This window comes from Trachypithecus francoisi, unplaced genomic scaffold, assembly GCF_009764315.1.
Source record: "Trachypithecus francoisi isolate TF-2019V2 unplaced genomic scaffold, Tfra_2.0 Lachesis_group8, whole genome shotgun sequence".
In the NCBI taxonomy this organism is placed as follows: domain Eukaryota; kingdom Metazoa; phylum Chordata; class Mammalia; order Primates; family Cercopithecidae; genus Trachypithecus; species Trachypithecus francoisi.
This window is the reverse complement of record NW_022681473.1, coordinates 66,684,106-66,709,667: the sequence shown is the minus strand read 5'-3', so window position 1 is coordinate 66,709,667 and position 25,562 is coordinate 66,684,106. Positions and strand designations below refer to the sequence as shown.

General features: G+C 43.8%; 1 protein-coding gene and 1 long non-coding RNA gene across 4 annotated transcripts in view; one reads left to right on the top strand and one right to left on the bottom strand.

The window, feature by feature from the left end:
• Positions 1-24,005, bottom strand: part of UVRAG (UV radiation resistance associated) — a 340,923-nt gene extending 316,918 nt beyond the window's left edge. For all 3 annotated transcript variants that reach the window (XM_033206742.1, XM_033206745.1, XM_033206746.1), the window contains exon 1: positions 23,356-24,005. In XM_033206742.1, the coding sequence (XP_033062633.1) occupies positions 23,356-23,472 (117 nt within the window). In that variant the 5' untranslated portion in view covers positions 23,473-24,005. The remainder of the gene's footprint in view (positions 1-23,355) is intronic.
• A 59-nt stretch (positions 24,006-24,064) lies between these two features.
• Positions 24,065-25,114, top strand: LOC117081111. The gene is made up of 2 exons (XR_004436094.1): positions 24,065-24,410; positions 25,011-25,114. It is a non-coding gene; the product is annotated as an uncharacterized LOC117081111 (long non-coding RNA).
• Positions 25,115-25,562: the final 448 nt, after the last annotated feature.

Genomic DNA, 25,562 nt, shown 5'->3' with positions numbered 1-25,562 from the left:
ACTCTCAGGCTCAAGCAACCCCCCAGGTTCAGCATCCAAAGTAGCTAGGACTATAGGCCAACGACACCATGCCTGCCTAATTTTTAAAAACTTTTTCATAAGTACTCAAGAAATGTTGAAATAATTTGGTTTCTTAGGATGGAATATATAGGAGAGAATTATAAAGGCATGAGAATGTAGATGGCAAGAGCTATAAATTCAAAAGATGATTCTGTGAATTTACAGCAGGCCCTCTGCATCTGTGGATTCTGGATTCAACCAATTACAGATAGAAAATATTCAGGAAAAAAAAAAAAAATCTCAGTAGGCTAGTCCAAATGCAGCTGTGTTCACAACTAGTTGATCAGAACCAGTAAGAGATTTCTTTGTTCCTTCTCCACTTCCAGTTCCTCACTTGACTAGCCTGACAAAAAACAAACCAAAACCAAAACACAACAATTTTTAAAAAGTACCAAAAAACTCAATACTATGTAACAACTATTTACACAGCGTTTACCTTGCATGAGATAAGTAATCTAGAGATGATTTAAAGTATACAGGAAGATGTTGCATGGGTTATATGCATACTATGCCATTTCATATCAGGGACTTGAGCATCTGCAGATTTTTTTTTTTTTTTTTTTTTTTTTTTGAGACAAAATCTCGCTCTGTCACCCCCGCTGGAGTGCAGTGGCGCCATCTCGGCGCACTGCAAGCTCTGCCTCCAGGGTTCACACCATTCTCCTGCCTCAGCCTCCCGAGTAGCTGGGACTACAGGTGCCCACCACCACGCCTGGCTAATTTTTTGTATTTTTAGTAGAGACGGGGTTTCATGGTGTTAGCCAGGATGGTCTCCATCTTCTGACCTCGTGATCCACCCGCCTCCGCCTCCCAAAGTGCTGGGATTACAGGCGTGAGCCACCGCAACCGACCAGCAGACTTTTTTATCTGTGGTGGTGGGGGATTCCGGTAGTGGCTGTTCCTGGAATGAATCCCCTGAGGGTACTGAAGGATGATAAACTGTATTTTAGTAAAGTTTGATTAGAATGGGAGGACCCTGTTACATAAAAGTTAGTTCTAGGGCAAAGAAAAGGAGGTAATACGAAAGAAAGAATGGAAGTGAAGATTTTGAGTTAGAATTACAGTTACAGCTGCTAATTTTGATGGGTTTCAAATACAAATTCTGCCTGAAATTAGCATGTTAAAGTTTAATGCTTTTTAATGACTTGCACCTTCTTAAGGAATTAAATAGAGCTTACTATTTGAAAGTGCACTCTTGTTTGCAGAAGAGGAAGTTGATACATGCACAGGAGAGGGAAGCTGGTTTTTCCCAGTATGAACAACAGTAGCTTTAGGGCAGTGAATGAAGTGGGTGGAAAAGAGCAGAGTATGCCAAAGAAATTGGGAAGAAAGAATTGATGGATCTAGATGGCCAATTAGAAATGGGAGTGGGAACATGGGAAGTTTCAAAGGCAAAGATGTCTCAAAAGTTTTGAAACAGGGTGTCCGGAAAGCGAATACATGGTGTACCCAGCCCAGGAGATCAAGCCTGTGTCCAAATCTTGATTTTGCTACTTATTAACAATGTGAACATGGGTAAATCCCTTTACTTAGGGCTTCAGTTTTATTATCTGAAAAATAATGAAGATGGCCTAGATCAGTGCTCCTTAAACTTAAAATGTCAGTATGAATTACCTAGGGAATCTTCTCAAAGTACATATTCTGATGGACTAGGTCTGTGGTGGGGGACCTGAGATTCTCAGCATTTTCAATACAAGTGACGCAGAGTAGCAAAGGCTTAGATGACCTTCAGGGTCCTTGCCAGTTCTGCGGTATTATACTTCTATTTGTTGAAGGTTTTTTTTTTTTTTTGGAGACAGAGTCTCACTCTGTCTCCAGGCTGGAGTGCAGTGACGTGATTTAGGCTTACTGCAACCTCCGCCTCCTGGGTTCAAGCGATTCTCCTGCCTGAGCCTCCCAAGTAGCTGGGACTATAGGCATGCACCACCACACCCAGTTAATTTTTTGTATATGTATTTTTTAAGTAGAGACAGGGTTTCACCATGTTGGCCAGGATGGTCTCGATCTCCTGAACTTATGATCTGCCCACCTCAGCCTCTCAAAGTTCTGGGATTACAGGCATGAGCCACCACACCCAGCCTATTTGTTGAATGTTTATCCTTCAGAGATCTGTTCCACTTTTGTGACTTATAATTACCTCTATTTAGAGAGATGAATTCTAAATCTGTGTCACTTTACTTCAAAATAGAAAGGCCTAAATTCATCATCTTCCACTAATAACCACATCCCTCTCTTGACATCTTTATTTTTGTAATACTTTATTGTTTAAATATATATTATAAAGTACTTCATAATTTTTTAGAGAGCTTTTATAACCATTATTTCATGTGATCAATACAGTAACCCACAGAAGTAGGCAGGTGGAAATACCTCCATTTTATGGAAGAGGAAACAGGTTCAGAAACAGTAAGTGGCTTGCTCACTAATGAGTGGTAGAACCACCTAGGGTGGAGCTGAAGCTCTTGTCTGGACGAACAGAGGCAAGATGGTGCACTTCCGGGTTCTTCATCACCAACTTTTCCCACGCCCGCGAAAATGTAGCCGGCGCCCGGGAAGGTGCAGGTCAACCGGGCATGCGCCAGGTGACGTCAATCCAAAGAGACCAAGATTTACCTGGCCACACCTACAGAACGCCCCCGACACGCCCGTGTTCCGCCTATTGCCCTCCCACTCCTAGAAAAGCCGCTCCCAGCAGGCGCGCGGCGCGAACTTCCTCAGCCACCACTCCTGTCAGGACTGCCCCAGGAACTTCGCCCCAGAGCTCCACCGGGTGACTCCCTTTGCCAGAGACCCACGGACCTCACCCCCCACACCTTCTTCCCTGAAGCTGGGTGACCAAAAATAAATTTGCAGTTTTGCTCCTAGCCTTGCCTACTCGCTGGTTCTTTAGTACTCGCTCTGGTGGTCTTAGAAAAACAAATCAGCTCTAACTTGAGTTCCTCCCACTGTGTCATACTGCTTCTGGAAATTGTCATCTGCATACCTGTGTTTAAAGGTTGATTGCCATCTCTCTGTTTTTTTTGAAATGTAAACTTAAGCTCGTCCAAAGGTAATGAGTTTTCTCAATTGAGTGTTCACCGTCAGTTACAGATCAAACTTGCTCTACTCTTTCCCCCTTCTCACTACTACACTTGACTAGTCTTAAAAAATGAGAAGTAAAAAGTATATTTAATGCTATTTTTAAAAATACAGTAGATAATGTATTCATATGGTTCACAATTCAAAAGGCACAGAATATAAGAGGATATACTGAAGTCTCTGCATACTACTGTATGCCCCAAATACCCATTTCCTTCCCCCTGGGGCAACCAGTGTTATCAGTTATAGTTTATGGCTCTCCAGTAATTACATAATTATATTCTTTTTTTCCCTACTAAACACAAATGAGGTCGGGCATGGTGGCTCACATAATCCCAGCAATTTGAGAGGCCGAGGAGGAAAGAAGTTCAAGAAGGAGGCTAGGAGTTCAAGACCAGCCTGGGCAACTTAGTGAGACCCTTTGCCACAAAAAGTATTTTAGGATTTTTTTCGTTGTTGTTGTTGTTTTTGAGACGGAGTCTCACTGTGTTGCCCAGGCTGGAAAGCAGTGGCACGATCTCAGCTCACTGCAACCTCCGCCTCCCAAATTCAAGCTGTTCTCCTGCCTTAGCCTCTTGAGCAACTGGGACTACAGGTGCATGCTACCACGCCCGGCTAATTTTTTGTATTTTTAGTAGAGACAGGGTTTCACCATGTTAGCCAGGACAGTCTCAATCTCCTGACCTCATGATACACCTGCCTCAGCGTCCCAAAGTGCTGGGATAGCAGGTGTGAGCCACCATGCCCCGCTCCACGCATGGTCTTAAAGTGTCTACCTATAGACTATTAGTTGCAAGGGCATGTATGTACACACACACAAAGAATTAGAGTTGAGAAATCAGACAATACCTTGACCGGGTGACAAAATTAACACTACCAATGAGGGACAAATGAACATCCAGAAGTGATACTTTCTGAAGGACATATTACCACCCATGCAATATTCCAACTGAGAATGTGTAATCTGAATCTAATCATGAGGAAACATCAGATAAACAGAAAATGAGGAATGTCCTATTTCTTTTTTTAAAGGGAGCAGGGTCTGTATTATGACAGCGACATTTAAAAAATAAAAAAGACAAAGAAAAGCCATGGAAATGTTCTACATTAGAGAAACAACAGTTAAATGTAATACCTACCCTACACTATATCCTGAACTGGAGGAGGAAAATTTCTATAAAGGACATTATAGAATCAACCAATGAACTTCAGATCAAAGTATCAATGTTAAATTTACTGATGTTGGTAACTGTTGGGAACAGGCTCCCCAAAATCTGGCCATTAACTTGGCCCCAAAACTGGCCATAAACAAAATCTCTGCAGCACTGTGACATATTCGTGATTGCCATGACGCCCACACTGGAAGGCTGTGGGTTTACTGGAATGAAGGCAAGGAACACCTGGCCCATGCAGGGCGGAAAACCACTTAAAGGCATTCTTAAATCACAAACAATAGCATGAGCGATCTGTGCCTTAAGGACATGCTCCTGCTGCAGATAACTAGCCAGAGCCTACCCCTTTGTTTCCCATAAGGAATACTGTTAGTTAATCTATAATCTATAGAAACAATGCTTATCACTGGCTTGCTGTTAATAAATACATGGGTAAATCTCTGTTCCAGGCTCTCAGCTCTGAACGCTGTGAGACCCCTGATTTCCAACTCCACACCTCTATATTTCTGTGTGTGTGTCTTTAATTCCTCTAGCGCCTCTGGGTTAGGGACTCCCCGACTGAGCTCGTCTCTGCAGATAACTATGCTGTGGATATGAAAGAGAATATCCCTATTCTGGGAAATACATACTCAAGTATTTAAGGGTAAAGGGTCATGATGTATGTAACAACTTCAAATGATTCACATAAAATTACGTATCTTTATCTATACATATTCAGAGAGAAAGAGCAAGCTTGCAAATGAAGCAACATGGGCCATTATTATGCCCATTTTACCTGAGTCTCCCCAAGGCATACAGAGATAAGTAACTTCCAGATGGCCTAACTTAGTTTAGGCACATAGGAAATGGCTGGACCAGGATTTGAACACAAAATGTTAACAGACAAATCTAAGTAACAAGTATACAGGTGTTCTGAAAAACAGAAATTTATAAAATAAAACGTTTTAGTTTTGCCATTTTTCCATAAGCTTGAAATTCTTTCCAAATAAAAATAAATACAGACTGTTCTCCTCTACCTATAGGATAATGTCCAAATTCCAAATTCTAAAGCATGGCATACATGGCCCTTTACAATCTAACTCCAAACTATTAGTACAACTTCTCTGTGACACTATAGTATAAGAAATGAATGTCTTCAGCCCTGGTTTCTAGCACATAGCTCCTAAAACCCTTGGTATAGGGGGACAGAAGCATCTTTTGTTATAATGTAGTAATTGGTAGTTTCCAGTTCCTGACACGAGCTTCTAAGACCCTTGGAATCTCCGGAGTGATAACAGTGTCTTTTGCATGCTAATGAGATAACTGGTGGCTGGGAGTCCCTCAGAGAGCTTCAGGGCAGAAACACTGAGGCTTGATTAGAGGGTTAGAACTTTTAGCTCTACCCTCCCCTCCACCTCCAGGGTGGGGAGAGAGGCTGGAGATTGTGTTAATCACCAACAGCCAACGATATAATCAATCATGGCTAAGTAATAGCACCTCCCTGAAACCCTAAATAGAGCTTGGAGAGCTTCTGAAATGGTGGACAGATCTAAGTGCTAGGAGGCATCTAAGTGCTAGGAGGCTGGTGCACCCAGAGAGGGCATGAAAGCTCCACGTCCCTTGCCCTATTTATCTCTTCCATTGGCTGTCCCCAGGTTGTATCCTTTATCACAAACCTATAATAATACATAAAATGTTTTCTTGAGTTCTGTGAGCCATTCTAGCAAATTACTGACCACAAGGAGCAGGTCACAGTAACCTTCAGTTTACAGCTGACAGCTGAGAAGTACAGGAGGCCTGCGACTGGGACTTGCGACTGACGTCTGTGGGAGCAGCCTTGTGGGACTGGGCCCTTAACTTGTAGGTCATAACTCCTGGTAAATAGCATCAGAATTGAACTCAACACAAGGATGCCCAGCTGGTATAAAAGAATTGGTTGATGTTGGGGGGAAAACCCAACATATTTGTCGTCAGAAGTGCTGTAAGTAGAACAGTACAGACTGTCCTAGGTACAGATGGTCCCTGACTTAGGACGGTTTTACTTAATGATGCTTTTACTTTATGATGGTGTGAAAGTAATATGCATTCAGTAGAAATCGTACATGGAGTGCCCATACAGCCATCCTGTTTTTCACCTTCAGGTCAGCATTCAATAAATTACATGAGTAAATTACATGAGATATTCGATACTTTTTTAAAAATCAGCTTTGTGTTAGACGATTTTGTCCAACTATAGGCTAATGGAAAGTGTCTGAGAACACAGGCTAGGCTAAGCTACGCTGTTTGAGAGGTCAGGTGTATCAAATGCACTTTCAACTTAGCAATATTTTCAATTAACAGTGGGTTCATCAGGACATAACCCCATCGTAAGTCAAAAGGCATTTGTACTCTCCAACTCCTTGTTTCCACCGCCCACCTCTAAGCTCCTTAAACTCTGGCCTCAATTATCTGCCACTCTTTTTACACCTTCTTTTTTGCTCAAGCTGGTCCCTCTGCCAGCATGCATTTCCCATCTTTCCCATCTCAGTACTTCTTTCGAACCATCTCTTATATTGCACTAAAATAGCCTAGTGACATATTTGTCTTACCCACTAGATTTGAATTTTTTTTTTTTTTTTTTGACAGAGTTTCACTCTTTTTGCTCAGGCTGGAGTGCAATGGTGCAATCTTGGCTCACTGCAACCTCCGCCTCTCAGGCTCAAGTGATTCTCCTGCCTCAGCCTCTCCAAGTAGCTGGGATTATAGGCAACACCCGGCTAATTTAGAGACGGGGTTTCACCATGTGGACCAGGATGGTCTCAATCACTTGACCTCGTGATCTGTCTGCCTCGGCCTCCCAAAGTGCTGGGATTACAGGCACGAGCCACAACTCCCGGCCACCCACTAGATTATGAGTCCCTCTAGGGCAAAGACACATTTATCCTGTATCTTCAGTGCCTGACGAATGGGAATAGCAATGACAGTAGCAACAACATTTTTTGAACACTTACTGTAAACCAAGCACCTTTTTAGGGAAATTTATGATGCACTTAATCCTCTAAACAACCCTACGAGGTAGGCTATTATTATGCCCATTTTACCTGAGTCTCCCTGAGGCACACAGAAACTGAGTAACTTCCAGATTGCCTAACTTAGTTTAGGCACATAGGAAATGGCTGGACCAGGATTTGAACACAAGCAATCAGGCTCTAGTGTCCATATTCTTAACCACTGTGAGATACATCGTAGAAACAAAAAATAACTGTTGAATTAATGATGGTGTAGAACAGAGTTGAACACAATATTTGTAGAATGAAAGTATTCGAGACAAAAGCATTTGGCAATTGAGGAAATGGAGGCACACAGAGGTTAAAAATGTGCACAGAGCTACAGATAACCTAGTCTTCTCACTGTATAAAGCTTAAGAACATGAGGACTAGACCAAAGCGCTTTTTCCAAAGTTACCTTAGTTATACCCAGGACCAGCCTTACAACAAGTCTTCCTATGACACCATATTAAAGAATACTTACGGCTGGGCGCGACGCCTGTAATCCCAGCACTTTGTGAGGCCAAGGCGGGTGGATCACGAGGTCAGGAGATCTTAGACCACAGGGCTAACATGGTGAAACCCAGTCTCTACTAAAAATACAAAAAAAAATCAGCTGGGCATAGTGGCATGCACCTGTAGTCCCAGCTACTCGGGAGGCTGAGGCAGGAGAATCGCTTGAACCCAAGAGGCAGAGGATACAGTGAGCGGAGATTGCACCACCGCACTCCAGCCTGGCCAAAAGCGAGACTCTGTCTCCAAAAAAAAAAAAAAAATTGGGAATACTTACTTGCTATAAGAAGCCTCAAAACCATATTCAAAGACATTCTGGCATTCCAAGAATAACAGAAGTTGAAGAAGGAAGTACACTAGAGTATAATGCAGTATCTGATATACAGAAGGAATTTAATACCAATTAATTGGCCGGACACAGTGGCTCACACCCGTAATCCCAACACTTTGGAAGGACGAGGCGGGCAGATCACTTGAGGTTAGGAGCTGGAGACCAACGTGGTAAACATGGCAAAACCGCATCTCTAATAAAAATACAAAACTTAGCCAGGTGTGGTGGCATGCACCTGTAGTCCCAGCTACGTGAGAGGCCGAGGCACAAGAATCGCTTAAACCCAGGAGGTGGAGGCTGCAGTGAGCTGAGATTATGCCACTGCACTCCAGCCTGGGCAACAGAGTGAGACTTTGTCGCAAAAAAAAAAAGAAAAAGACGACAAATATTTCATGGTAAATGAAAATTAATAATTTCAGTATCCTTAAAGTTTTACTGGAATACAGTCACACTCATTTGTTTACATATAGTATAGGGCTGTTTCTGCACTACAGCAACCAGTTGAGTACTTGCTACTAAGACTCTAGGAGGCCTGCTGAGACAGAAACATGTTCACTATCTGGTTCTTCACAGAAAAGCTTGCTAACCACCTTGTCACTCATGCACCAGAAAATAAGGTCCATAAAGGCAATGTCTCTGTCTTGCTTGCTGTTTTATTTCCAGCACCTAGACAGTCCCTGGCATTTACAAGCATTCACATTTATGTAACATTAAATAAGTGAGGAATTACTCAAATGAACTTTAAGAAGCCAAACAAAATGGGTCACAGTTAAGAAAGTCTTCCATATTAGACTGATCTTTACAGGACACCTTAAGGAAGAGAAGAATGTCATTGAGAAAAGTGATATTGCTTTCATTTGCTAAAATGTTAATGTCTGGGTATCCATGAGAAGCAGCTTTCTAATTTTTTAGTAGTTTTTGGGTAGTTGTACAATATCAAAAATGCACTAGTTTGCAATTAAGAAATTCTGCAATTCAGCAGGGTACAGTCGCACACATCTATCGTCCCAGCTACTACAGAGGCTAAGGCAGAAGGATCCATTTAAAACCCAGGAGTTCAAGGTTGTAGTGCATTACCTGTGAATAGCCACTACACTTCAGCCTGACCCTGGGCAATATAATGAGACCCAGTGTCTCAAAAAAAGAAACCAAAAAGAAATTCTGCAACTCTACAGTGTCCTCATCTAATAACCAGACTGGCTGGGTATAATGGCTCACACCTGTAACCCCAACACTTTGGGAGGCCAAGGTGGGCAGATTGCTTGAGCTCAGGAGTTTGAGACCAGCCTGGGCAACATGGCAAAACCCCATCTCTACCAGAAAAACTACAAAAATTAGCCAGGCATGGTGGCGCGCACCTGTAGTCCCAGCAGCAAAACCCTGTCTCTACCAAAAAAATATATATATATACACGTGTGGGTGTGTGTATTTACTTATTTTTGCATATGTGTGTATATATACACATATATATGTACACACACACACACACACACACATATATATAAATTAGCCAGGCATGGTGGTGCACGCCTGCAGTCTCGGCTACTCAGGAGGCTAAGGTGGGAGGATCACCTAAGTCAGGGAGGTCAAGATTGCGGGTGAACCATGATTGCACCACTGCATTCCAGCCTGGGCAACCTTGTCTCCAAAATTTAATTAATTAATCATCATCATCATCATCATCATTATCATCATCATCAGACTGGTGTCTTTTTTTTTTTTAGAGATGAGGGTCTCACTATATTGCCTAGGCTGGAATCAAACTCCTGGCCTCAAGCAATCCTCCCACCTCAGCCTCCCAGGTAGGCTAGCATTACAGGAGCATAGCATGGCACCCAATTTATACTGATGTTTTTGATAGAAGTGTATGACTATCACCAGTCAACCAATCACTCCAGAGTACCTGGGCAGCTACTCTTTATTTTTATATTTATATTAAACACACTCCATGTAGAATAAGCTCTAATAAGTCAATGCATGAAAACAAGTCTGAAATATCTACTATATATATAATTCTATAATGGTACCAATTCTATCCTGTAATGAGTATAGTCCCGCAAATTATCCTAGACCTGCAATGAGCACCCCACAGCCTACCTGCCAACCTTGCTTCATAATCTATTTTCAGAATAAAAAACCAGAAAGCTTTCTTCATGTTGTTGCTTCTCATGTATACTGAGATATTAACATTTTAGTGGATGAAAGCAATACTGATTTTCTTGAGGACAGTCTTATTTTCATTAAAAGGAGACAATGTTAAAACAAAAAAGGTTTTTCAAAATCCTAAGCAAGATTATTTTTATTCTGTATTTTTTAAGAGTTTAGTTTTCTGGATTAGCTCTCATACAAAAGAATGATTGGAATTGAGGAAGGAAATAGTTCATATTCCCTGAAAGACGTAAGTAGGTTGGCAGACACAAGACGTACAGTTCCGAATCCTGTGTCTAACAATTCAAACAAGGCACTTTAAAAGTGTCTATTGAATAAATCGCTATCTCTCAGTTTTTCCTATCCTGCACTCAGAATTAGTTTTTTATTGGTTTGTTTGTTTTTGAGACAGAGTTTTGCTCTTGTTGCCCAGGCTGGAATGCAGTGGTGTGATCTTGGCTCACTGCAACCTCGCCTCCTGGGTTCAAGCGATTCTTCTGCCTGAGCCTCCTGAGTAGCTGGGATTACAGGCGCCTGCCACCACGTCCAGCTAATTTTTTATATTTTTAGTAGAGATGGAGTTTCGCCATGTTGCGCGGGCTGGTGTCGAACTTCTAACCTCAGGTGATCCACCTGCCTCAGTCTCCCAAAGTGCTAGGATTAAGGCATGAGCCATCACACCCGGCCCAGAATTAGTTTTAACCTGGGCGAATATGAACACATGAATTACTTGTATTCACTGCTAAACCCTTAATCACAAAAGGTACACTCATGTTAAAGAGTATAAAGTTTTTCCTGGAGAAAAAAAAAAAAAACAGATCATAAGCCTGATTCTCAGGTTTACTTTTATGATCTATTAAGTCTGATTCTCACTTTTACTTTTATGTCATCCCTTTTTTCTTTCCCAGGAGTTTACTGACAAAAGCCAAAGGTTGCTGCTAGTTTCAGTTCCTGGTATTCCTCGTTATTTTCAAAAATGTCTGACTGCATCTTTTGGGCATTATAAAAACCACAGTAGGAAAAAATGCCAGCTATTTCAATGGACCAACAAAGACTCCAAAGTGGTAAGTTTTGATGCTCAACTTCAGCATTATCATTCTCAGCCTCTTAATCAATAAGCACACTATAGTGGAGTTTTCACAAAGAATGGATAAGTAAAATGCCTAATGACATTACTACTGCATAGGGTCTACAGCAGTCAACACCAAATATCACACAGAATAAAACCCTTGCCATCAAAAACCCACAATCACCAGATGGTTACTCTTTCAGAAACTTAAAGAGGCAGAGAACAGAAGTTAAGTAGAATATTAAAAAAAAAAAAAAAGATAGGCATGGTAAGTACCCAGGGACAAAACAGAAGACTGATCATTTAAGCTCCAGAGGGACATTCCAAAGTTTCACTCTAATTCACACCACAAAAGAGAGGTGGAGGGTGGACTCTGAGTGCTCTGCCCTTAAAGAGAACGTTAAAATACAGCCTCTCCTCCATTTCAATTCTAGCCTAAAATCCCCAAAGCTGTGAGGCTAAAGTGCCAAAGCATCAAGTGAAGTTTAAGAAACAAGTTCTTGGCCGGGCGCGGTGGCTCAAGCCTGTAATCCCAGCACTTTGGGAGGCCAACACAGGCGGATCACGAGGTCAGGAGATCAAGACCATCCTGGCTAACCTGGTGAAACCCCGTCTCTACTAAAAAATACAAAAAATTAGCAGGGCGAGGTGGCGGGCGCCTGTAGTCCCAGCTACTCGGGAGGCTGAGGCAGGAGAATGGCGTAAACCCGGGAAGCGGAGCTTGCAGTGAGCTGAGATCTGGCCACTGCACTCCAGCCTGGGCGACAGAGCGAGACTCCGTCTCAAAAAAAAAAAAAAAAAAAAAAAAAAAACAAGTTCTTGGCCAAGAGCAGTGGCTCACGCCTGTAATCCCAGCACTTTGGGAGGCAGAGGCGGGCAGATCACGAGATCAGGAGTTTGAGACCAGCCTGGCCAACATGGTAAAACCCCATCTCTACTAAAGACACAAAAAATTAGCTGGGAGTGGTGGTGGGCACCTGTAATCCCAGCTACTCTGGAGGCTGAGGAAGGAGAATCACTTGAACCCGGGAGATGGAGGTTTCAGTGAGCCAAGATTGCGCCACTGCACTCCAGCCTGGCCACAGAGCAAGACTCCGCCTTAAAAGAAAAAAAAAAAAAAGAAAAGAAAAAGAAACAAGCTATTGGCCAGGCACGGTGGCTCACGCCTGTAATCCCAGCACTTTGGGAGGCCAAAGTGGGTAGATCACCTAAGGTCAGGAGTTCGAGACCAGCCTGGCCAACGTGGTGAAACCCTCTCTCTACTAAAATTACAAAAATCAGCCGAGCATGCTGGCAGGCACCTGTAATCCCAACTACTAAGGAGGCTGAGGCAGGAGAATCGCTTGAACCCAGGAGGCGGAGGTTGCAGTGAGCCGAGATCACACCACCCACTGCACTCCAGCCTGGGTGACAAGAGCAAAATTCCATCTCAAAAAAAAAAAAGAAACAACTTCTCAACACACCCAGCCAAGAACAGTGGAACTGTTCACAAGACCCAGGTTCTGTTTATTTCTCCAGCACAAGCAGGAACAAGACACAACACAGATCTGTTAAACTAATACTCTTCACTAAATACTTTAGGGCAAGAATAAACAGAGAGAACAAGTCTGTGGCCAGGCAAATAGTTTCACCTTGGAGGGTTTCAGGTTTTGCATCTGTAAAATTCCATGATTCAAAATCCATGTTTCCATCTTAAAATAAGAGGGAAAACAAGGTTATATGATACTAAATCAAGAAGGTGTACTATGAATTGTAAAATTCCAATGTCAAGTTTCCATTCTGCGTGTACTCCTCTACCTTTATAATCTAAGGAGGCAACTGCTAAAATATTGTACAAGGCATTGAAAAAATTTAACAATATAAGACATTACTGGCCAGACACGGTGGCTCACGCCTGCAATCCCAGCACTTTGGGAGGCCGAGACAGGTGGATCACCTGAGGTCAGGAGTTTGAGACCAGCCTGGCCAATGTGGTGAAACCCATCTCTACTATAAATACAAAAATTAGCCAGGCGGGGTAGCAGGGGCCTGTAATCCCAGCTACTCGGGTGGCTGAGGCAGGAGAATCACTTGAACCTGAGAGGTGGAGGTTGCAGTGAGCTGAGATCGTGCTATTGCACTCCATCCTGGGCGACAACACGGAAACTCTGTCTCAAAAAAAAAAAAAGAAACAACTTCTCAACACACCCAGCCAAGAACAGTGGAACTGTTCACAAGACCCAGGTTCTGTTTATTTCTCCAGCACAAGCAGGAACAAGACACAACACAGATCTGTTAAACTAATACTCTTCACTAAATACTTTAGGGCAAGAATAAACAGATAGAACAAGTCTGTGGCCAGGCAAATAGTTTCACCTTGGAGGGTTTCAGGTTTTGCATCTGTAAAATTCCATGATTCAAAATCCATGTTCCATCTTAAAATAAGAGGGAAAACAAGGTTATATGATACTAAATCAAGAAGGTGTACTATGAATTGTAAAATTCCAATGTCAAGTTTCCATTCTGCGTGTACTCCTCTACCTTTATAATCTAAGGAGGCAACTGCTAAAATATTGTACAAGGCATTGAAAAAATTTAACAATATAAGACATTACTGGCCAGACACGGTGGCTCACGCCTGCAATCCCAGCACTTTGGGAGGCCGAGACAGGTGGATCACCTGAGGTTAGGAGTTTGAGACCAGCCTGGCCAATGTGGTGAAACCCATCTCTACTATAAATACAAAAATTAGCCAGGCGGGGTAGCAGGGGCCTGTAATCCCAGCTACTCGGGTGGCTGAGGCAGGAGAATTACTTGAACCTGGGAGGCAGAGGTTGCAGTGAGCTGAGATCGTGCTATTGCACTCCATCCTGGGCGACAACACGGAAACTCTGTCTCAAAAAAAAAAAAAAGACATTATTTATGTCACTAAACCTAAAACAAAGCATAAACCTAAAATGTTTCAACCTCTCTCTTCAGAAAGATGTCTTTAATTTTTCTAAAACACCTTTAGTTTGTAGCTGTACACATTCCAGTATGTTAAAAACGACAAATTTCTTTTTCTCCCCAGCAGTAACATGTCTGACAGGTAAAAATACACAGCTGATCAAAAATACACATTTAGAAACTATGAAAATCTAATTTTTTTTCATTCTACCATACATTTCACTTCAGGCCCAACTTATTAGTTTCAATTCTCCTTGTGCTCTATTTCTAGTCAGTTTCACTTCTGAATTTTCTACCACAAAGAACTGTGATCCTGTAGAGACATTTTAAGGTAAACACTAAATAAACACAGCTTCTCCTTTCCAAAAAAAACTCATTTTCACAGGAAAAAGAGAAACAAACAAACAAAAAACATAAATTCCTAATAGCATTTTGTCACATAAAAAATAGTGATTTCAAGATGCTGATATCTTAAGTTTCTGAGGCTTCCTCATATCATTTTATTTACAAGAGCCAAAGCAGCACAAAAATTACCATCATATTACTTTGTAGGTACTGAACTATATATTACATTTTTTCTTTGAGTTACAAGGGGCTTAGTAAATATTTGCAGAAGGAATGAATGTACATAGCATGGTAGTGCATTGCATGAGGCACATGTTTCTGATAAGATGAACGGCCTTGCCAATAAAACTGATTTTTTTAATAATAGAAAGATGATTAAATTAGATTTACAAAAGTAGGGTATCCAAATAAACATAAACATACAAGGGGAAAATATTTATCCTGTGCGGCAAAATCAAGCTTTAGATCTACTTTTCTGCTTCTATCATTTTTTTTTTTTTTGTATGGGTTTCAATACCATTGAATCCAATCTTTGCTTGTTCTCTTTAGGCTGTAAAGTTATTCAAGGGAAAGACTCATAAATAAAAAAATTGTACATGAGTTCCTACTAAATCATCAGCACAGTGTTAGGCACAAGTGCTGTAGGAAATAAAATATAAAGCCTGATGGTACCAAACTCTGAGGTAATTAAAACTTTTCACTAGAACCCTGCAAAGAATGGGTCTCTAGGGCAAACAGGAAACACCTAGATTGTAGACCCTTTGTTGACATTCTGTGTGACTTTAAAGTTACCTGCCCAGCGCAGTGGCTCATGCCTGTAATCTAAACGCTTTGGGAGGCCAGGACAGGAGGACTGCTTCAAGCCAGGAGTTAGAGACTAGCCTGGACAATATAGCAAGACTCTGTCTCTACAAAAATTAAAATTAAAAAATGAACCAGGCATGGTGGTGTGCACCTGTGGTCCCAGCTACTTGGGAGGCTGAGGCACATTACTTGAGTCCAGGAGTTAGAGGCTGCAGTGAGCCATGATTTAATCTCCCATACAGAAAAATTCCAAATAATTTATGTAGCTACACTACCCTCAAGAAGGGGGAGCACAGATCTCACTCAAGTGTGGACTACACATAGTGACTTCCTTCCGAACACTACAGTATAGAGAGAAGGGGAGGAAGAGTAACCTTACAGCAGAGAAACCTGACAAACACTACCTGTGGCCTTTTAACTTATAATAATAAATGTATACTTTGGTCTTTGTACACAGTTCCTGGTGCAGAGCTCTTAAAACCTCTGTCATTCCCTGGGTGCCACAGGGGTGCTAGAAAATCTTTACTTTTAATATTTGGTCTTTGACCCCAGTTCCAGACACAACGCCTAGTACCTCAGCATTTCCTAGGTGAGAGGAACATCCTTTGTTCTAATGAGACAACTCTTGGTGGGCTCCTAGAAGGAGGATGGTCACCAGAAAGACCAAGCCATGATCAGAAGCTTGGAACTTTCAGCCCCACTTCCCATCCTCCAGGAAGGAGAGAGGGGCTGAAGACTGACTTAATAATTGATCATGCCTACACGATGAAGCCTCCATAAAAATCACAGAACTACAGGTTTTGGAGAGTTTCTGGGTTGCTGAACATGTGGAGGGTGAAGCTGCCATGAGGGGGCATGAAAGCTGAGGGCCATTACCCCCATACTGTTCCCTATGCATATCTTCCATCTGGCTGTTCATCCGTATCCTGTGTAATATTGTTTATTTAAACAAAAAAAAACAGTAAGTGCAAGCAAGGTGCTTTCTTAAGTTCCGGTTGCTGCTCTAGTAAATGACTGAGCCTGAGGAGGGGAACATAAGAACCTCCAATTTATAGCCAGTTGGACAGAAGTTCCAGAGACCCAGACTTAACGACTGGCATGTGAAGTAGGGGACAGTTTTATGGGACTGAGCCTTTAACTTGTGGAATATGATACTAACTCTAAGGAGATTGTAGCAGAATTGAAATGAATCATAGGACACCATCACTCGAGAATCGCTTGGTGTATGGGGAAAAACCCCACACATCTAAACCCCCCAAATCTAATATATAGATTATATATAATCTAATATATATGTTGAGAGTATAATAGTGTAATAGGAGAAAACAGCTAGTTTGCTTTTCCTATCATATGCTACCACAGCTGGTGATAAAAGTTAGTATCAACAGTGATAAATCAGCCAGGAATGGTGGCTCACACCTGTAATACCAGCACTTTGAGAGGCCAAGGTGGGTGGATCACCTGAGGTCAGGAGTTCAAGACCAGCCTGGCCAACATGGTGAAACCCTGGCGTGCTGGTGGGCGCCTGTAATCACAGCTACTCAGGAGGCTGAGGCAGAAAAATCACTTGAACCTGAGAGGTGGAGGTTGCAGTGAGCTGAGATCACGCCATTGCACTCCAGCCTGGGCAACAAGAGTGAAACTCTGTCTCAAAAAAAAACAAAAAAAAAAACAAACAAGCAAAAAAAACAGTGATAAATCACATTAATAATATGTACATAATGTATGATGAAAACAGCACTTTACCTCTTGAGTCTTGCTCCCAAAACACCACCACCCTAGCAATCATAAGAAAAAACAGCAGACTAATTCCAATAGAGTGGCTTCCTACAAAACACCTGACCAATACTCAAAACCGTCAAAGTCATCAAAAACAAGGAAAGTCTGAGGAACCGCCACAACTAAGAGGAGACAAGAGACAGAACAACTAAATACAATGTGGTATCCAGACAAGATCCTGGCACAGAAGAAGGACATCAGGTAAAAACTAAGGGTTGGCTGGGCATGGTGGCTCATGCTGTAATCTCAACACTGCTTTGAGTAGCCAAGGAAGGAGCATCTCTTGAGCCCAAGAGTTTGAGACCAGAGTGAGACTCATTTCTACAAAAAATTTTCTTTTTTTTTTTTTTTGGTTGAGACAGAGTCTCGCTCTGTCGCCCAGGCTGGAGAGCAGTGGCCGGATCTCAGCTCACTGCGAGCTCCGCCTCCCGGGTTTACGCCATTCTCCTGCCTCAGCCTCCCGAGTAGCTGGGACTACAGGCGCCCGCCACCTCGCCCGGCTCGTTTTTTTGTATTTTTTTAGTAGAGACGGGGTTTCACTGTGTTAGCCAGGATGGTCTCGATCTCCTGACCTCATGATCCGCCCATCTCGGCCTCCCAAAGTGCTGGGATTACAGGCTTGAGCCACCGCGCCCGGCCAACATTAAGTGTGTTTTTAATGCCACTATATTGTATACTTTAAAAATATTTAAACAGCAAATTTTATGTTGTATATACAGTTAATCACATTTAATTATAGTCTTCCAGGCTGGAGTGCAGTGGTGCAATCAGGGCTCACTGCAGCCTTGACCTCCCAGGCTCAAGGGATCCTCCTGCCTCACCCTCCCAAAGTGCTCACCAGGCCTGGCCACACTTGTTTAGAACTAAGAAAATCTAAATAAACTATGGATTTTTTTAGTCAATAATATACCAATATTGGTTCTTAATTCTAACAAATGTACCGTATGTCAAGGCAGATGTTAAGAATAAGTGAGGCCAGGTGCAGTGGCTCACACCTGTAATCCCAGCACTTTGGGAGGCCAAGGCGGGCGGATCACCTGAGGTCAGGAGTTCAAGACCAGCCTGGCCAACATGGCAAAACCTCATCTCTACTAAAAATACAAAAATTAGCCAGGCACAGTGGCTCATGCCTGTAATCCCAGCTACTCAGGAGGCAGAGGCAGGAGAATCGCTTGAACCTGAAGGTAGAGGTTGCAGTGAGCGGAGATCACACCACTACACTCCAGCCTGGGTGACAGAGCGAGACTCTGTCTCAAAAAAAAAATAAAATAAAATAAAATAAAATAAACCAGAATAAGTGAATAAGTGAAACCAGGTGTAGAGTATATGGGAACTTTCTGTAGTATCTTCTCAATTTTTCTATAAATATAAAACTTTTCTGGCTGGGCATAGTGGCTCATACCTATAATCCCACACTTTGGGAGGCCACGGCGGGAGGATTTCTTGAGGCCAGGAGTTTGCGACTAGCCTGGGCAACACAGCAAGACCCCATCTCTATGAAAAAATTTTTAAAATGAACTGGGCATGGTGGCAACATGCCTGTAGTCCTAGATACTAGGGAGGTTGAGGCAAGAGAATCACTTGATCTCAGAAGGTTGAGGCCTCAGGGAGCCAATGATCGATCACATCATTGTACTCCAGACTGGGCAACAGAGCAAGATCTTGTCTCTAAAAAAAATAAAAATAAAAATATAGAAATAATTTTTTTTTTAGACAGAGTTTCACTCTTGTCGCCCAGGTGGGAGTGCAATAGCACCATCTCAGCTCACTGCAACCTCTGCCTCCCAAGTTCAAGCAATTCTCCTGCCTTAGCCTCCCGAATACCTGGGATTACAGGTACCTGCCACCACACCTGGCTAATTTTTCTATTTTTAACAGAGACAGGGTTTCATCATATTGGCCAGGTTGGTCTCAAACTCCTGACCTCAAGTGATCATCCTGCCTCGGCCTCACAAAGTGCTGGTATTACAGGCATGAGCCACCGCGCTCGGTCAAAAATAGAAACAAAACTTTCTAAAAAATAGTTTGTTTTGGGCCGGGCGCGGTGGTTCACACCTGTAGTCCCAGCACTTTGGGAGGCCAAGGCAGGCAGATCACCTGAGGCCAGGGGTTCAAGACCAGCCTGCCAACATGGTGAAACCCCATCTCTATTAAAAATACAAAAATTAGCTGGGCATGCATGGTGGCACGGCCTGTGGTCCCAGCTATGCAGAAAGCTGAGGTAGGAGGATCGCTTGAACCCAGGAGGGGCAGGTTGCAGTGAGAGGAGATTGCACCACTGCATTCCAGCTTGGGTGACCAGAGTAAAACTGTCTCAAAAATAAAAAACAAACAAACAAAAGTGTTTAAAAAAAAAAGTGTGACTAGTTCTTGCTAAAATTACAGTAAAGTAAGAACACACAGAAGCAAAAGGAGACAAAATTAAGTAGTAGTCCCATCTGATACTGTCAAGGGGCTGATACAGACTATAGTTAGTACTCATACATGGAAAAGTTCAGGTGTTTGCAGTGTTAACTTTTTAAACATTAGAGCCACTTCTAGAATCAACAGGACTTAATGAAGATTGGAATAAATGAGTCGATAATAATAAGGATATTATTCTCTATCCTAAAATAAAAATACACCTTAGAAAGGTGGTTCTCAACTAGGGGTAGTTTTGCCCCCTAAGAAACATTTGGCCATGTCTGAACTCATTTTTGATTGTCAGGACTGGGGAGGTCCTGCTGATATCTTGGGATGTGGCTAAACATGTAACGTCCATCTTCATTCCAAAATGTCAACAGTCCCAAGGTTGACAAACCCCATCTTAGAAGAAGGCTGGAGCCACTGAATCTATGCTTTAACTTTATCATAGAAATCCTAAACCAACAGGGCTTATTTGTTTAGAAACATTGATACCTGCCAGGTACAGTGGCTCACATTTGTAATTCCAGCACTTTGGGAGGCTGAGGCGGGAGGATCACAAGGTCAGGAGTTCGAGACCAGCCTGGCCAACACAGTGAAACACCGTCTCTACTAAAAATACAAAAATTAGCTGGGTCTGGTGGCAGACGCTTGTAATCCCAGCTACTTGGGAGGCTGAGGCAGGTGAATCACTTGAACCCAGGAGGCAGAGGTTGAAATCAGCGGAGATCGCACCACTGCACTCCAGCCTGGGCAACAGAGCTAGACTCCATCTCAAAAAAAAAAAAAAAATTGATACCTTGCCAACTAGTATGGGATGTATTAAAATGTATGGTTTTGAAAATATTATTTAAAGGAAAGTTAACAACTGACATTCCAATTTATCTAAACCTTGAAATTTTGTAAAAGCAAAAAAAGACAACAAAGTAATGCTAAAAAAAAAAAAAAATTAGACATACACAGATACTCCATGACTCTAACAATACTGAGTAAAAGAAACCAGACACAAAAAAATACAGTCTGCACAACTCCATTTATACAAAGCTCAAGAACAGGCAAAAACTGATCTTTTACATTAGAAATCAGAAAAGTGGTTCCTTTAGAGAAAAAGGAAAAGTAGAGATGGGAGAGAACATAAGGAGGACTTCCAGGATGTCAATAATTTTGGAGTTTTTTTTTTTTTTTTTAAGACTGAGTCTCACTCTGTCACCCAGGCTGGAGTGCAGTGGCACAATCTCCGCTCGCTGCAACCTGCGCCTCCCAGGTTCAAGCGATTCTCCTGTTTCAGCCTCCCAAGTAGCTAGGATTACAAATGTGCACCACCACATCTGGCTATTTATTTTATTTTATTTTATTTTTGTATTTTTAGTAGAGACGGGGTTTCGCCAAGTTGGCCAGGCTGTTCTCAAATTTCTGGCCTCAAGTGATCCCCCCACCTCAGCCTCCCAAAGTGCTAGGATTACAGGCATGAGCCACTGCACCCAGCCAAAATTTTGTATTTCTTAATCTGGGTAGTGCTTACATAACTGTTCCCTTGGTGACAATTCATCAACTGAATACTAATAATCTGTGCACTTAACTATATACAGATAAAACTTCAACAAAATTTTGATACTATTTATACACTAAAAAACTGAGCATTTTGACCCCAATAGCTAAATTAATGTCAACTGCAAAAGTAAAAGTGCTTTGTTATATAGGCTGCCTTCCAAGAATTCAAGGATGACACCCCCAGAAAGCTGTAAATAGCATACTCGGCACTCATATAGCATTCAGCTGTACACTTAAGCCACTATATATTCCTCGGCACCAATCCAAAAATTTGACAAACACTAACAAATGGGGCTGAAATTATTCCATCAACAGTTTGTTTGCATTAGTTTTCCCAGTGTTAAACTGTGAACTGTTATCAGAGAACAGGCTCTATGAAGTAAATGATGCTTTCTCTTTCCTAATCCCACATGCTCTCAAAGCTCCCCCAAACTAAACCCTTCTTGGCCCCTGAACTCCTTAGGACTTCTCCAGGCTGTTTCTAAGGGTGCTCCCTATTCCCTCTCCCAGTATCCACCCTCACACTCTACCTCCTACACATACAAAAACTCACATTAATGCTCACTCCAGAGATGTGTCTCCCTAGCCAGACTTCTACCCTCTTCCAGTATCTCACAATACAATCCAAACTCCCACTACCCTCAAACTCCTACTATTCAGAAATTCCCTGCAAACAGCATCACAAAACCAGGGCACATGGTATCTTTTCAATCCTCTTCGGTAGTAGGTAGTAGTCACACAAAAAGCCGTTGCTACTGTAAGCTCTTCTGTCTGCCTATTCAATGGCAACCACAGTGGTTATTATCTCCAACTCTTCTCTTCCCTTTAGCCCCCGCCTCTTTTACTGCATTCAAATCCATTTCACTTTTCAACCACTCTCTTCCCCACAACCTCTCCCTTCCTCTTTGTGAATCCTTCCTAAGTCCCACTGGCAGCTGATGAAAAGTTGGAGGGGTGTATGAAGGAACTCACTCTGTCCTGTGTAAAGGTGGTGGAGGAAGGCTGCCCAAGTCTCAAGAACGTGCATGGCTGCAGAGTCAGACACTGGATTCTGCAACCCAGTCCCACCACTTACCAACTGGAAGGCTCTGGACAAGCCCCTGTTTCTTCAACTGCCAAATGGGGGTAATAAAAACAGTTATCTCACAGAGTTGTGAAAATTCAGTGAACTAATGGCCACTGAGCCCTTTGCACAAATCCAACACGGTAGGTTCTCAATAAATGATAGTTTCTCCTAGATCCTCGTCTTGGAAGGAGGAATAAAGGGAGAGGGTGAAAGGTACTTTCTTTAGGTCTCTTTAATGCTAAGACTCCTGCAAAATCTCCCTTGGGGGACAGAAGGAAGGCAACCGATATAAGGAGGGAAGTACTCTACAGATACGTGAGTAAAACAAAGAGTTTTGTCAGACCTCCAAAGTCAGTGTTTCCCCCTTATCTCCCTACAAGGCAGAGCCAAGAAGTCCTCAAAGCCCTTCTTAAAGGATGGAGGAACACATGAATATATACATCAAATCCTCCTTCCACAGAGACTCACTGGAAGGAATGAAGAAGGAAAGAGTCCTCCTAATTATTAAGATGCGTTCCTTGAGACTCGTAGAAGTAGGAAGGAAACCCCCAAGTCTCAAATACATTTCTCTAAAGAGGCCGAATACTTAATAATCAAGGGAGATTAAAGCAAATGGTAGACACCCCAAAGTCTCCTCCAGGGCTCTTGCACGAAGAGTACAAACTGGTTTCTCCGTAAGCGGGATGGCCAGGTGGGGAAAAAAAGAAAAAGTGCTTTCGCTGTGGCCCGTGGGACACAGGGGCTTCCCCGGGTCCCTTCCCGGGGGGAACGAGGGAGATGGTCTACGCGGGGGAATCCCCGGCTCCTTGCGTTGGGGGAGGTGGCCTCTGGCCGGGGCCCCAGGGACTTTCGCTGGCTGGCTGCTTGTCCCCTCACAAGCCCATCTCCTGTAACGGGATTCTCCTAGGACTCCGGGATCTCCCGGAGGTTCGGCCATCACTGGACCCCTCCCCGTACAAGATCTCCTCACAGTCTTCCTCACTCCCGCGAGCCCTCCGGGTCCCTGCTCTGGGTGTCCCGGCTCGTGGGGTCAGCCTGGAGCCAGCAGGCTCTCCACGCGGGCCTGCCCGGGTCCCTCCCGAGGGCTGCGACCCGCGCGGGCTTACCTGCTGAGACGGCAGCTCCACATGCAGGGCCCGTGCGGCAGAACCGGGAGGCAGCGCGGCGGCCGGGCCCGGGGGTGGCGGGGGGACCTGGCCCCCGACCGACGCGGAGGCGCTCATCTGGATCCAGGAGCCGCCAAGCGGCGAGGCGGCCGCTCCTCCGGCATCCGCCGCCGCCTACTAGCCACGACCTGCCAAGCTCCTGCAGCCTAGAAACCCGCCACCCGACAAGCAGGACTGCTCCGCCCAGACAGTGGCCGCCGCCGCTGCCGCCGCTGGCTAAGGAAGAGCCATATTACCGCAGTGCAACCCTTCCACCCTGCCGAGATCCGGCGCGCTCATTGGCTTAGCCCTCAAGGGGCGGGACCCAACGGCAGAAAAGGGGCGTGCTATTGGGTAGAAGGTCTGTCCATCGCTGGCCGTACTGAACTTGGGGGCGGAGGGACTCGAGGATGGCCTCAATTGCGTCTGTCAAGCCGGAGTGAAACCTGGGGCGGTGCTTCTTTTTTTAGCCAGTCTAATTGGTTCATTCACTACCAACGGGCAGAGGGTCCTGGTGGAGGCGGGAGGGCCATTGCACGAGGTCGCTGTCAATTGTCAGTAAAGGGAAAGAGGGGTGGGGTCTTGATTAGGTAGAGTGCGCGCCTGGGCTCCAGTGTCACGTGCAGGAGGCGGGAGTGTCACCTGATTAGGGAATATCGGTCTTCTGAGCCACTTCCGCCCTCGCTGGTTGCCGTGGTAACAGGCCTCCGGTGGAGGGCGGGGACCCGCTTGGAAGCCAGCTGGGTGGCGATCGCTTGTCTGCCTTGGCAGGCACCTTTCGCAGTCTTTTCCCGGCGTTCTCATCAGCGTGCAGGGATTGAAAAGGAATGCTTTATGGTTCAGCGGAGAGCCACCACGCAGGATGCACTGGGACCTGAGAACCGTTGGGCAGTCCCACCAGCTTTTTCATGACCAACTCCAACCCACAAGTACAAGCCCTTTCTCGCACTCCACTAACTAGTACGCTGAGCTACAAGGTGTGCCAGGCACCCAGGACGCCAGATTCACCGCTTCAGGTGGGCTGCTTGTGCCGTCCCTAGAAAGCCTTTGCTACTTATCCATCAGTCTTAGCTGGGGCAGGAGTCCCTTCTTCCAAAAGGCTTCTCTGAGCCTCTCTGGGACCTTGAGTTAGGAATTTTGACCGTACCGTAGGTCTGGATTATCCTTTTTTTTTTTTTTTTTTTTAACACTGCCTCATTCTTTCGCCCAGGCTGGAGTGCAGTGGCAAAATCACGGCTCACTGCAGCCTCGACCTCCTGGGCTCAAGTGATCCTCCTACCTAAGCCTCCTAACTAGCTGGGAATACAGGCACATGCCACCACACCCAGCTAATTTTTAAATTTTTTGTAAAGATGGGGTCCTGGCCATATTTTCCAGGCTAGTCCCAAACTCCCAGGCTCAAGCGATCCTCCAGCCTCGGGCTCCCAAAGTATTGGGATTACAGGCATGAGCCACTGGGCCTGGCCACATTGTCTTTTAACACACACAAGCAGCCACCCTCCTTCCCACACACACACAATACTGTGAATTCCTCAAGCAAAAGGACCTTGTCTGATTAATCTCTGGATCCCCAGTGCCTGACAGAGAATCAGGAAATGTTTGGGTTTTTTTTTCAGTGAAGGCCCAGCTCAAATGCCACCTCTTCCATGAAGACTTCTGTGATCCACAGTGATAGCATCTCCAGTAATTCCTTCTATAATAAATAGCATGAGTCACTCTGCAGGATATTGATCTTCCTTTTTTTGCTCCCAGACTGAATTTTTCCACCACCTGGATGAACACAGCAGAAAGAACATAGTGTTTTAGAGTCAGACACAATAGGAATCAGGCACTTTGGAATCTTGGCTCTGCCACCTTTGAGCTATGTATCCCAAGGCAAGTCAGTTCCCCTCTCTCAGCTTTAAAATAGTAGTAGAGTTGCTGTAGGGATTAAAGTAAATCAACATATGTAAAGTGCCCACACAGGACCTGGCATATAATAGTTGCATTTTAAATTTTTTAAACAAAATATAAGCATACTATCTTTCCAGGGTGTTCAGAAGCCTGAAAAACACCCTGGATCTTTTCTCAGAGCTGGATCACAAAGATGTCACACTGTCTCCTGTTCTGAGACACTGAGTGGTTCCTCATGGCTGGAGTCTGGGGTGTGGGGTCAGGTGTTTGCTGAG